General features: G+C 39.8%; 1 protein-coding gene across 2 annotated transcripts; it reads right to left on the bottom strand.

Moving 5' to 3' along the window:
* Positions 1 to 444: 444 nt before the first annotated feature.
* LOC115146648 (visual system homeobox 2-like) lies at positions 445 to 7,709 on the bottom strand. Of its 2 annotated transcripts, none has more exons than XM_029688712.2 (5): positions 7,166 to 7,709; positions 6,689 to 6,773; positions 5,332 to 5,455; positions 1,956 to 2,136; positions 445 to 1,633 (listed from the first exon to the last, which is right to left on the bottom strand). In XM_029688712.2, the coding sequence occupies exons 1-5, from the start codon at positions 7,584 to 7,586 to the stop codon at positions 1,257 to 1,259; spliced, it is 1,188 nt and encodes a 395-aa protein (XP_029544572.1). In that variant the 5' UTR covers positions 7,587 to 7,709; the 3' UTR covers positions 445 to 1,256. The 2 variants fall into 2 exon arrangements, with proteins under 2 accessions (XP_029544572.1, XP_029544574.1); XM_029688714.2 differs by having other exon boundaries at positions 445 to 1,570; positions 7,166 to 7,708.
* Positions 7,710 to 14,282: the final 6,573 nt, after the last annotated feature.

Raw genomic sequence — 14,282 nt, 5'->3', positions numbered from 1 at the left:
AGAGCTTCTCATCTGGGCTGTTTCACTGGCTCTTCCATATGGTCCTCATGCATCGGCCCCATAGTTTAATTTGAGAGATTGAAGTCTCTCAACTGCAACAGATTGCAGACAGAACACAGTGCTACACATGGCTGCCCTGGGAACAGGCAGAGCGTTCAGTTATAGGACCAGCTAGCCACCTTCTAATGAGCATGACCAACGGAGCATCATGCACAGGGAATGACAACAAGGACAACTCTGGTGGATTTTAGAGCATCCTTTGTCTGGTACAGCAGTCCAGGACTTACTTCTTGCTGCTTACGGAAGATGTAAATATCATAAGTAAGCCCAGGTAGTGAATAATATCAATAATTATAGACCTACAGCTTCTCTCGTGCAGGTTCACCTGGCCACTTGGCTTTGTGATGAGGTAATACACAAAATAATGTAACAGCAGACCTCATAAACAATGGTTTCATACTTTGTATTGCATACTATACAGACTGTGAAACAAAAACACAAACATTTAAAGACTACACGAAAGTATATTTTAACAGTGCCTTTGTGAGCCGTCTTTATCTCCATTATATACAGCATAAGAACAATGTAAGACAACGTTTTAATTCTTGTGTGTTCCAAATGAGTGGAATAATGGTTTCCCTTTCGTACATCCTCATCCCACAGATGTCTAGTCGCTTCAGTGGAGCGACTAGACAAGAAACACAGTCAGCATCAACACTATGGATGCTGCGAATTCAATATAGAGTACAGTATAGTTTCAGAGATTGGCTACTTATATATCAACAAACTTATATATCAACAAATGTCCTAATTGGTTCATTATAACAAACACAAGTATGCACTTTGCACACTGAATTAGTCATTTAAGAATATTCAATGATAGAAATGTGTAAAGTGGGTGTCTTCTAGTTATAGGGGTTGTCAGCAATATACATCTGTATGGACTGCTAACCCCATATTAAACCCTTTTCAACAATATGTAAGCATCAATATTTGTATCAATGTCAGTGAGTAAGAAAGACAGAAAGTGCATTGGGGTTTTTCTTAGTCAATAAAATACAAATGTAGATATGTAATCTTTCCAATAGGAAGACCAGTATAAAGCAGGTCATTTTAAAACAGTATAATAGAGATCTAGGATGTTCAACGTGTAAAAACCTCTCAGAGAACACTGTAATACTGATCAATCTAGTTGAGTCCATACAGATGTTTAGAGCACAGTCAAGGGCACTGCAAAGTCTGTACAAAGTGAAGGTCTATGGACTCTTGGGCTCTTCCACTGGACTCAAAGGGCCACTAGATGTTTCCTCTGTCGCCTGTCTCTCCACTTTGCTCTCTGGTCTCTCGCATGTAACAGTCCCGAGCACCTTGGCACTGTGCTCCTGTGCTTTTGCCCTGAGTGCTGCGATGCTGTTCTCCCTCAGTTCCTCTTTGGAGATGGGTGACTTGCCCTCCGCCCTCTTCTCCTCCACGTCGCACTCTTCAGCCCTCTGAATGGCTGGCTGCTGGGGAACATCGGACTTCCCTTTTGGCTGGACGACCGTGGTCTCCATGGACTTTTTGTGCATCCCTGTAAAGAATTGTGGGTATTCGGATTTAGAAAAGCGTCTGCTGATTGGAAAGCCATCTTGAACTGAAAATAGTAAGCAAAGAAATAGTTCTGATTTAGCTATAGGAATATGATCTTCAAATTGAGGATTCATAATAAGTGTAAAACGATAGTAAATATTTGCTGAATAGTTTTTCTCTCCCACTAAGCGATATGTAAATTATGATATCTTGATCATTTCATTTGATGAAAAGATGAAATCAAGTATGAAATGGTGTGTTTGGCCTCTTCCCTGAATGACGAGGGACACAACCCACAATCACAAGTAGGAAAGTAAAATGTGGAAAATATCTGAGAGTAAGCATGGAGGGTGAAACCTGCTGTAGATAAAACATTAGTCTCATACCAAGCAGCCATGGGGCACAGGAGTCCATGATGCCATCCTTGGCAGACTTGAGGATGGAATCCGGTAGGGGGATGGAGTGGCGGACCATGGCTCCATACAGCCCATATTCTGCCATCACACTGCTGCGTCCCCAGCACTTCTCCCTCTTCCTCCATTTGGCCCTGCGGTTCTGGAACCAGACCTGTAACCCAGGAAGAATTATTCAGTACCCCTGACCAACACTGAAACTAGCAATATTCAGACACACTGACACAAGCAGCATCAATGAGTCTACTAACTGACAGACACCACCACCTTTAACTGGCTCTAGCACTGGCATCACATTGTGACACGGTTGTCCACCCTGTGAAAAATCCAGCCCAATCTTTGGCAGACCTAATGGCCCTTTATGACAATTATCTTATTTTATTTGTGAAAACTACATAACTTAATCTGGTCTTGTTTCTCTCACTATTATTCCAGTTTACATTCACTTCAGTGTTGTGTTGTTTGAGATATCTGTAAGATCTCTTATGTAATGTGTGGTGATAAGATAAAACTGATGTGATTTGATTCAGCACATTGATTTCCCATACAGGCTGCTGGTGGTCTCTGAATGATCTCTGCCTTCTGTCAGTCCCTATCTCCCCCCAGCCTGAGGTAGTGTAGATGGATAGTGACTAAAACATTAAGATACTTCACTTGCCCAACCATGACTAGTGGTTGGGGCCCCCAGGCTATCTGTCAGCTCAGTGAGAGGCCAAATTGATTTCATAGCACAACACAGAGCTGTTAAACAGCCTTGGCCACTTCTGATGGCTGTATGTGCAGTGCAAAAAATAATAAGAGGGGCAAGCACAGAGATGTCTCGACTGTGGAGGGGGACCAGACATTAAATTGAAAATGATCAAAACCATTTAGAACCTTTTTCTGGTAATTCTGATGATAGCCCTTATTTCATACAAGATACTTTTTTATGAGAAATTGTTTCTCTGGCCCTCAAAGGAAGCCGAGGGGGAAGCTGCGAGCAGAAGCGACCCCTAGGGCACGCCGAGGCTGATTGAAAAATAAGTTAATTTCAAGCCCAATCGATGGTGGACAGGCGGGCAAATATCACGGGAAATTAAACGAGCGGGACTCGGGGGAACGGCGCTATTGACCCGTGCTAATAAATTCAATGTAGTTATTTCGTCTGAACTCCCAGTGTCTCGAGCCAGCCTCCCCCTGGAACAAGGCAAGCTCGTCTGATTTAACTAATTACAATCTATGAGAAAATTGGGTGTTAATTTTATTTAGGATAGGAATAGCCTACGTTTATTTATTTATTTCCTTATTATTTATTTGCGGCGAAGAGCCTTAATGAGAACGAAATTAAAAGGCGCTCGGGCAGATGGATGGTCCAGGTCACACCGCAATCTTCTTCCGCCTTGATAGCATGATTAGGTCGTTAGTGCTCCTCTCCGAGAACAAATTGTTTCACATCCAACTGCGCCTGATGAGAGATGATCTGCTCTGGCGAGGATGCTGCTGGAGGTGTCTTTGACATCTCTGATCGATTTACGTGGGCTCACTTGCATCCTCCGTAAAACATTATGTGGTTAACTAGTTCGTCAAGTGCAGAGTAGGCTAGCCCTAGATCACTCCACTTTTCATTTTTTAGGCAATTCATTGTTTTTTTAATACCTGCTTTTTAGTCTGGATCAAGGTTATTTAGATCCCACGCCTAAAGCCAAAAATGTTGAGACGAGTCTATTTCAACGTAAAGGTCCAGTGCAGTCAAAATCTTCATTTTCCTATGTTTTATATACAGGTAATTGAAAAAATAAAGGAAATACCAATATAAAGTATCTTAATAGTATCTTAATATTCTACAAGTGTCTGGCACTCTATTGGAAGGATGCAAGGATGGAAGGATGGTGTTTTGTTGATAGTGTTGGAAAACGCAGTCTCATGCCCCGCTCCAGAATCTCCTATAAGTGTTCAATTGGGTTGAGATCTGGTGACTGAGACACACACACACACACTTTAAACCCCTTATGCTCCTTTGAAACCCCTCTTTGAAAGTCACTGAGATCTCTAGTTCTAGCCATGGTAGCCAAAATAATGTGCAACTGGGCATTTTTATTCATGACCCTAAGCATGATGGGATGTTTTAATTGCTTAATTAACTCAAAAAATTAAGCCCCTGCTATACTTTGAATCCATAATTTACTCAAGTGTGTCTTTTATTTTGGCAGTTACCTGTATATTATGAGGTTGGACTAATGCTGTGAAATTGATGGTAATGCCCTTTTAGTGTAAGAGCTGTTGGAAAATACTTCCTGAAATTTCAGCCTGTTTGGTGTGATGACATCACCAGCAGCACAGGAGGTTGGCGGTACCTTGATTGGTGAGAACGGGGTCGTGGTAATGACTGGGGTGGAATCAATGGAATGGTATCAAATACATCAAACACATGGTTTCCAGGTGTTTGATGCCATTTCATTTCCTCCATTCCGGCCATTAGTGTCCTGTACTCTGTCCATGGACCCCAAAACCACCTTCTGCCCATAAAGGAATGATATGATATTCCACAGGAGTTTTGGCTTTCCATGGTGACATCACCATGTGGTAAATTGGTTAATAGACCAATAACAAAGAGAGTTCCAAATCTCTCTGCTAATGAAAGCTAGTTTTCCCCTCCTCCCTCAGACCACTCCCAGACAGTCCTAGCCAAATGTTTGCTTGAGAAATAGTTTTTTGATAAATAGCTAATTTTGCCCATTTTAATGGTAATCTATTTAAGTAAGGTACTTCATTGTTAGCCAGAAATGATTTGATATTGATATAAAAGCGGCTGCATTGGGCCCTTAAGGCCCAACTGATCATTCATTTGTTAGCAAAACTACAACCATTATCATGTACATTGAATTATGATTATTTCCAAGAGAATAATGCTAACAATGTCAATATCAAAAGCAGATCACAGTCGCAATGTATCTAGTGACAGATATCAATAGTGCTTAATAGTGCTTGCTCTAAGATAAATGAAGAACATATATTAAAAAGAAGAGGAATTATTAAAGATTTTTTACAATTAGTTCTCCTGTATTAAATATTTTGCAGAGTAACAATATTCCAGTTTGATTTTCTTTGCAAGGACACTGAGTAAGATGTAAAAAATAAAAAATAAACTATATCTGACATACTATTCCAGTCATTTTATCCAGTAGATAAATAAAAAATAATAGGCTATAAACATGAATAATGCTGTTCTGAGACATTTAAATGCTATTTTAGTTTATGCTAATAAATTGAATGCATTTATGTTGGGGAGGAAGAACTCAAGTGAAAAAAAGAAATCCTCTGACATGATATACAATAAGAAACTGCCAACACCAACAGCCTGCTGTCATACCTGTATTCTGTCCTCAGGAAGCTCTGTTTTCATAGCCAGCATCTCTCTTGCATACACATCTGGGTAGTGAGCTTCATTAAAGGCCTTCTCCAACTCCTCGAGCTGGTAAGATGTGAATATGGTTCTGAAGAAATATGAAATATGTAAATTGTCCACATTGAAAAAATGGTCGCAATGCAAATAAATAGGCAAAAGCTCGGTTGACTCTTATTTCATTTAAACAGATCAGCTGTACAAATGCACACCTTCATTTGCACGGTGGCCCAATGCATGCCGTACATCTTATATATACAAAGGTTTTGGTGGTATGCATTTAATCTTAGGTACATGCAAAACAATGGTGCATTTTAAAAATAGAGTAGGCCTAACTCAATGCAGCGACCATCTCCTCCACATGCCACCCAAAAGCAGCTGCCCGATCATAGTATTTCATTACAATAACAAGTATTCAGTAGCCAATGCATGTAAGCCAGAAAACAACGTGTAGGGATATTGCATCATTTTCATGCACTCGGTAAGTGAGTATAAATAAATGGATCAATTAAAAAAAGATTAGCAAAACATTTAGCAGGCTCCAATCCCCTTTCTTTCTTTATGCTGGAGGGAAAGGAAATTATCTATTTCCATTTCAATGTCTCACCCCCCTCATGAAGGAATTATAAAGTCTACACAGACTCAGCCTATATCTTTATGAAACGTTTTAATAAGTAAAAGGTAGGCTATATCCATATGGTGTACTATTAGGTCTATACACTCGATTGTAAAAAGTCTATATTCAAAATAGGCCCATGCATCATGAATTGACCGGGGCTGATTCGCAACAAAACGCTGATGCTTTCACACCCCAAAACAAATGTACATCAAAATTAATTAACAAAAATGCATGACTAGCATAGACTAGCCTGTAAATTCACACTTGCAGGCCTAAATCATTAATTTGCTATATGGAAAAATGGAATCCAAAGACCATTAAATAAGGAAATGAGTTGTAAGCCTAACTACATAAAAATAATTTGTATTAACTTTATAACATCTAGGCCTAGACCCTATATTAAATGTAATTCCATATTTGTTACAAGGTTATTAATATTGGAAAAGGACAAGCTGTTTGTCAGCTCAGTAATTAGCATGGGCTACTTTTTCAATTCTTCAATACATTTTCAAATTTTTCAATCTTGTCACAATAGCCTTCACAACATTCAAAATAGTTGTTCTTGAATTAAGACAGTTCAAAAGCCCTAAACAAAAAACAAATATCGTTAGGCCAAACAAAAAAATGTTGAAACGTGCGCTTCACAATTTGAAGCGTTCTGATAAACAACAATAGACCTATCATGTGTTGGAATGCAACACCTACCGGTGCCGTCTTTTCTTCCGTTTCTTGCTCTGGCTTAATGAGTTCTTGGAGAGTTTTCGTTCGCTTGATGACACATCTTCTGAGTCTGTGAATATTAGAAAACGTGAATGACTCGTTTGAGGAATTAGACATATTCAATATGTTATCACAATTGTAGTGTTAAATTTGAGTAGGCTCAGAAACAACGTATAACAAAGATGTTATTATATTATTTTCTTGTTATAATACTGACATAAGTAGCCTATTTGTATTATTGTTAGTATAATTTTATATTATAAGTTGCCTATGGTTATCCATTGTGCTTTTAAAGTTCAGCCTAATAATAATATGAATACTAATACTAGCTTACTACTACTACTACTACAACCACTAATAAGAATAATAAGCTAACTACTAATAATAGTACTACTATTACTACTACTAATAATACAACTGTATATTTTAAGTATTTAATGTAATGACGACTGCAATTCCTACCTGAACTGGGGGACTGGCTGTGGTCCAGATGTCCCACAGTTCTATTGTGGGTTTGCAAGTGAACGTTCTGCGCATCCTGCAGGACCTCCAAAAACGCTGGTTGCCTGTAGAATGACGGAATCCCTCCAGGCCCGATTAATCCCATCCCAACTCCTACACCAGCGGGGCCAAGCATTGACCTGGCGGCAAGCAGGTGCGCCCCAGCTGGCAGCGACTGCAAGGCGCTCCTCGGGGCCGTCGAAGGCTCTTTATTCAGCCCTAAAATCTCCTGTATCCCGAATCCCGTGCATCTGGGAGGGTGCGTGGCGCTGTTCTTTGATTGTTGGTGCAGGCTGTTATTCCCTCCGTTAGCACCGATAGAGGAAGTTTTGGATATATTCAACGTTTCCGATAGCACCGCAGCTCCTTGTTTACCTGTCATGGTGTCTTCGATAGTTGGCCTATTCCCTATTTGTATCGGCTCACAGGTCGGTCCCCAGTGCACTAGCCACGATGTATCACTCGAGACTCTCTAAAATGGTCCTTTTATCCAACAGGTCCATCCCAACAAGAGTCAGAGTCCAGCAGCCAATCAGCTACGAGGGATTTTTCCGGATTCCTGCGCATCAGGCATTATTACGCGCCTTTGGAAACGGCTTATTCCGAAATAACTGATATATTATAAGGCTGTAGGTAGGCTACACAAACCAGAGTGTCAGGTTAACCCAAAACGCCTGCGGATAAAGAAGATGAAACAGGTGGACTGACTTGAAGAATGTAGGCTAATACGAAGCTATGCTATCCATCCAATGTACTGAGAAAAATATATAGCCACACGCCGTTTGCTATGTTTTTCATTGATATGTGTGACCGTTTATACTGTACATAGAATATGACAATAATTCTGGTATTTAAACGTGATCTCGATATTATACGTTTCATGCAGGATTACACTTATTTGAGAGGGATTGAATCGACCTGGGATCTGGATTAAGTTACCGATTTGATTTCATAAAATTAAGATGCATGTTAGTCAGTGTTTAGGCTATTAGCCTCTTCATTGAATATATTTCAGACCAGTTTCTAGTGCTACTTCTATCTTCTATGATCTCCATGTCCATCCGTTGCCTCACATGAACGGATAATTGATCTCCAGATGCTACAGTGGAAACCACACAGAAATCAAAGCCTCTCCAAAACGACAGCTGGACGCGAACACACATCTCTGCCTTGCCACAGACTGCTATTTCACAGCAGCGGCAGTACATTACAGATTATGGAGATATATGTTTCACATAGGAAATGGAAAATTAGGCTACCAACGCTTAGGCCTATTAGAATCTATTTATTAAACAACGTGGTGTCTAATTAATTATACAAACAAAAGCAACATTAGCCTACTGTTTCACTTTCAATCGTTTAGAAAAGGATAGTCCGAGTTGTATTAAACCTCTTAAACCCCAAAGGTTACTGATGCATGGGGAGCATGCTAAGCATGCGTGCACGATGTTCATAAAGTGAAATCAAATGAATAAAGATGATTACCATTATCAAAAATGTCACAATTTTATCAGATGTTTAATGTGTTACATACATTTCTTTATTTGTCTTGCTAATTGCTTTTCTTTTCAATTCACATTTTAATCCCTGGTGCAATCCAACGCAATGTATATGCACAATTCACTTTGTTTGAATAAAGGCAGTTTAGGTTACATATTTGGAGAGAACATGTAGGCAGGCCTATTTTAACGTCAAAATCTATTTCGACTATTTTGTTCTAAATTTGATCGAATTAGGCTATTTGAAAAACATAGATTTTATATAAATTAAATTGGCATTATTCGTATAATTGTTCCAACAATAAATTAGATTAGATAGCCACCTTTTCTCCTTGCAATAGCATTCGTTATCCTATATCTCAGAGGTCTTTTCCACAGAATAAGTCGTTTCATTTGAGAGAAATAGTATACTTCATTTGGTTGAATTCACAGAGTGACCTACTTAGTTCGTTTCGAATGTAATGACATTTTATTGGTCACATTCACATATTTAGCAGATGTTATTGCGGGTGTAGCGAAATGCTCTTGGTGTAGCTAAATGCTTGTATATGGCAGCATTCTTTTGTCAAGCTGTACGATTAGGCCTACTAATGGGTCAAATAAGTCATACAATCATTTTTTTCCGCATAGGGTTTGGATGCGTTTGGAGATGTGTGTGGGACAATTTGGACATCTGGACAGATAATTACACCCAGATAATTTATGGAAATGAGTTGAAACTATCTGAGGGGGACAAAGCTAACTCCGATCTTATCTAAGTGCCACGTGGTAATAGATTAATACATGTCCTGGTTTAAAGTAGACAAGAAACGCGTTAGGTATTATGCCTACTTAGTTATTCCACAAGAAATGACACATACTGATTCGATGGGAACTTGATGTTATTGTGAATGTGAACATTTACGGATGATGTCCAGCCATGGCTACTGATAGAGTTATAATCCCGTTGGAGCCAGGTGTGGGTTATCATGTGTAAACAAGACACCTCATACCATTAGCCCACATGCTCTCTGATTTACGTCAGGCTAAAACCGACCTATCCATGGCTACAGAGCGGTTCATTCAATATATCATTTACACGTTTGAAGATAACCCCATTTCGATGTAGATACAGTGCCTTAGGAAAGTATTCATACCCCTTGATTTATGCCACATTTTGTTGTGTTACATACGGAATTAAACATTTATGAAATATATATTATTTCACCCGTCTACACACAATACCCCATAATGACAAAGTGAAAACATATTTTTAGACAGTTTTGTAAATGTATAGAAAACGAAATATAGAAATATCACGTTGGGCCAGTACCCGACAGGCTGCTAGATCGAATCCCCGAGCTGACAAGGTAAAAATCTGTCGTTCTGCCCCTGAATAAGGTAGTTAACCCACTGTTCCTAGGCCGTCATTGTAAATAAGAATGTGTTATTAACTGACTTGCCTAGTTAAATAATAATTTTTTAAAAATTGCTAGGCAACCATTTTCAGGTTTTGCCATAGATTTTCAAGTAGATTTAAATTAAAACTGTTCTTGGTAAGCAATGCCATTGTAGATTTCACCTGAAAGGTGAATTCATCTCCCAGTGTCTGGTGGAAAGCAGACTGAACCAGGTTTTCCTCTAGGATTTTGCCTGTGCTTAGCTCCATTCTGCTTATTTTGTATCCCGAATACAAGCATACCCATAACATGACGCAGCCACCGCTATGCTTGAAAATATGGAGAATGGTACTCAGTAATGTGTTGCATTGGATTTGCTGTATTACTTTAGTACCTTGTTGCAAACAGGATGCATGTATTGGAACAGTTTTATTCTGTACAGGCTTCCTTCTTTTCCCTTTGTCAGTTAGGTTAGTATTGTGGAGTAACTACAATGTTTTTGATCCATCCTCAGTTGTCTCCTATCACAGCCATTAAACTCTGTAACTGTTTTAAATTCACCATTGCCCTCATGGTGAAATCCCTGAGCTGTTTCCTTCCCCTCCAGCAACTGAGTTAGGAAGGACGCCTGAATCTTTGTGGTGACTGGGTGTATTGATACACCATCCAAAGTGTCATTACTAACTTCCCTATGCTTAAATTCACTGCTTGACTGAGGGACCTTACAGATAATTGTGGGTGTGGTGGAGATGACGTAGTCGTTCAAAAATCATGTTAAACACTATTACTGCACACAGAGTGAGTCCATGCAACTTTTATGTGACTTGTTAAGCACATTTTTACTCCTCAATTTATTTAGGCTTGCCATTAACAAAGGGGTTGAATACTTATTCACTCAAGACATTTCAGCTTTCATTTTTAATACATTTTTACAAATTTCTAAAAACATAATTCCACTTTGACATTATGGGGTATTGTATGTTGGCTAATGATTAAAAAAAAATCTCTATTTAATCCATTTTAAATTCAGGCCATAACACAACAAAATGTGGAAAAAGTCAAGGGGTGTGAATACTTTTTGAAGGCACTGTAAATAGCCATTAGGGCATGGCAATTTGTGTCGAAAAGGAAACGTTTGGTAAAATGGTTATTCTGGCAGGCTAAATTGCATTTTGTTCTTGAAATGTGTGATTATGTCCATATCTGATCTAGTCAATGGGGTGAATGAGACATGGACGCTAAAACAAAATAAATATTGTAAACTACATCAAACAGTTAAAATTGAGCCACTGATTAAGAAGGAGAAAAACATTACCGCAACAATTACTCGATCACCAGTTGAAACTAATTAGGAGGCTATTAAGTGGAAATTTCATTACGGGTAATGAAGAAATCAATGTTATCAGGATATGCTAATGACGCATCAGCCAGTCGAGATAAACCCATCTATTCACATGGAACCGTGAGTCAGGATGACCTGTCAATTACACCGCGTGTTCCTGCCCTCACTCCACTTCTGTTGCAATCTATCGCGGCTTTGTTGTTTATTGTTGCAAGAGACCCTCAGTATGGCTTTTAATAACCCATCTCCATATGAAAATGACTCCACCCTGATTTACATGCAGAGGAGAGGAGAGTCTAATAGGGCTCTAGATTAAGGGAAGATTTAGTTCAGTCATTCGTGTATTTGGTTGCTCATCAAAGACCACAAGATCTGAAGGCTGCAGATTAAAAGGCAAACAGCTGTTGCAAAAATGTGTTTATCTGTTCTGTTCCCCTTTTCCCTCTGTTTCCATCTTACTGTGGGAGAGTTGTCATGTTGTGTAAACCAGATTGCCCTCAAATGAGAAACATATATAGGTTAAGATTTCAACTCGACCATAGGAGGCTGAAATGGAGAAGAAATAAACAAATGTGTGCTTCATCTTTAAAGCACATTATTACGTAGCCATTCCAAATATGACTATCTAGTGTGTTAGACAAACTGAGGTCATCTGAAGTAAACTTCTTGACCTTCATAGACGAGAGATCAAACCAGAGGATGTTTAACTGTCACTTTCCATTTCACCAGATATCTTAATGTCTCAAACAAAAACCTCCCCCTTTGAATATGAATGGAGTCTTCAGTCTGCTGTCATTTTGATGGGAAAAGCTTGATGTCTATTTATAATGAATAGGTAAAGAACTTTCAGTATACAGGAAGGTCACTAGATGATGAGCTGTATAAGTAACATAACTATGCACTTGCACAGCCCCTGCAGATTGCTTGAACTTGATATCTCATACTATGCAATCTAAATGAAGGATCACTGATGCTCACACAACCATACATCTGCATTCACCCTATACTGTGCAGATATAACGAACGAGACGCAGCATTTTTCAATTCTAATCAGACTGTGCCAGCAGGTAAATCCAACACATTTTGTGATTCAGCTGTTATAGTTCTGAATCAAGCCCGGGCCCCTAACTCTATAGCTCTGTGTTGAAACAAGGAGCCTGTCCTGATGACAGAACACATCTTGTGATTCAGCTGTTATAGTTCTGAATCAAGCCCGGCTCCTAACTCTATAGCTCTGTGTTGAAACAAGGAGCCTGTCCTGACGACAGAACACATCTTGTGATTCAGCTGTTATAGTTCTGAATCAAGCCCGGCTCCTAACTCTATAGCTCTGTGTTGAAACAGGGAGCCTGTCCTGACGACAGAACACATCTTGTGCCGAGTCAAGGGAAAACTAAAACACTGCAAGAGGTTCTGTTTTTTTTCTTTCCCCAAAGCGCTGCCAAGGGCGTGATGACCCCCTGATGCAAAGTGAGTTTGCAAGCTCCAGTTCTCATGGCTCCTCTACAATGGCGTGTTTGGGAGCTGCCTGCCGGCATTGCTTAACTAGGCGAGGAGTTGATTAATTTGCACTAATTGACAGCTAATTAAAGGCCTGAGGGCACATCGGATTGACGTTTGTCGGGGCAGCGAGGCTCGGTGAGGTCAGGTCTATGTATTGTTGATGGATGGAGGACTTTTTTTCTCTCTGTATAGACGACCCCTCCATGGGGAATGACCTGTTTCTTGAGGAGCATGTCTGGCTGGACTGGAGGCTTCGCATGACAGGCAGCCACCAGCGATTGCAGCATATTGTGAACGTCAGGTCACTTACTGTGTCAACGCTCAGTAGACTGATCAATGTACATCAGCCAGTAACAACAAGTGTTAACCAGCCAACTCAGCAATAGGCCATGTAAACCAGTGTCAACCAGTCAGCTCTACACTACCTGAGCTAAACAGTCCCTTTTCACCCTACTTCCGGGTTGGAGCGAGTGGTCGCATCCGCACTTCGGTCCGCAGGTAGTATAACTTTTCATTACATTTCATTACATTTCATTATATTACAACGGTTTGATTTGTCTAATCTTAGCAATTTCTTCTTAGCTAGCTACATAGCCGTCATTGTATCAAAGATAATTGCGTAATTATCGTATTTCGTCGTCCTAACGTAGTCTACACTGCTATCTGCCCAGCAGCTAGCCAGCTAGCAAACGTCCACCGTTTACCGAATAGCAGCACTGTAGAAACTATTCACTCAACTGAACGACTTGATTAGTGTAGTGTTAGCTAGCTACATAGTTGTCTTTGCTGTCTTCGTATCCAAGATAATTGTGTAGTTTAGAGTGTGTAGTTTTAGAGTGATTATCTTAATTTACCGAGGTTAGCTAGCCAGCTATTTGTCGTCCTTAACGTAGGAGACACTGCTAGCTAGCCAACAGCTAGCCAACGTCTACCGAATAGAACTTCCGCACTCAACAACCCGGTCCGCTTCGCTCCACAGGTAGTATCACATTTTCATTTCATTTCATTACAGTACAACGGTTTGATTTGTTTGATCGTAGATAGCTACATAGCTAGCTACATAGCCGTCTTTGTATCAAAGATAATTGTGTAGTCTAGAGCGATTTTCTAGGTTAGCTAGCCAGCTATTGTCGTTCTTTTAACGCAACATAACGTAATCAACACTGCTAGCTAGCCAGCTAGCCCCCGGATAGCAGCACTGTAAAAACTATTACACTCAACGGAACGACTTGATTAGTGTAGTGTAAACAACGCAGCCACTGCCAGCTAGCCTACTTCAGCAGTACTGTATCATTTTAATCATTTTAGTCAATAAGATTCTTGCTACGTAAGCTTAACTTTCTGAACATTCGAGA

Source organism: Oncorhynchus nerka, linkage group LG18, assembly GCF_034236695.1.
Source record: "Oncorhynchus nerka isolate Pitt River linkage group LG18, Oner_Uvic_2.0, whole genome shotgun sequence".
Taxonomy (NCBI): Eukaryota; Metazoa; Chordata; class Actinopteri; order Salmoniformes; family Salmonidae; genus Oncorhynchus; species Oncorhynchus nerka.
Note: the sequence above shows the minus strand (reverse complement) of the source record. Positions and strands in the feature narration are given on the sequence as shown.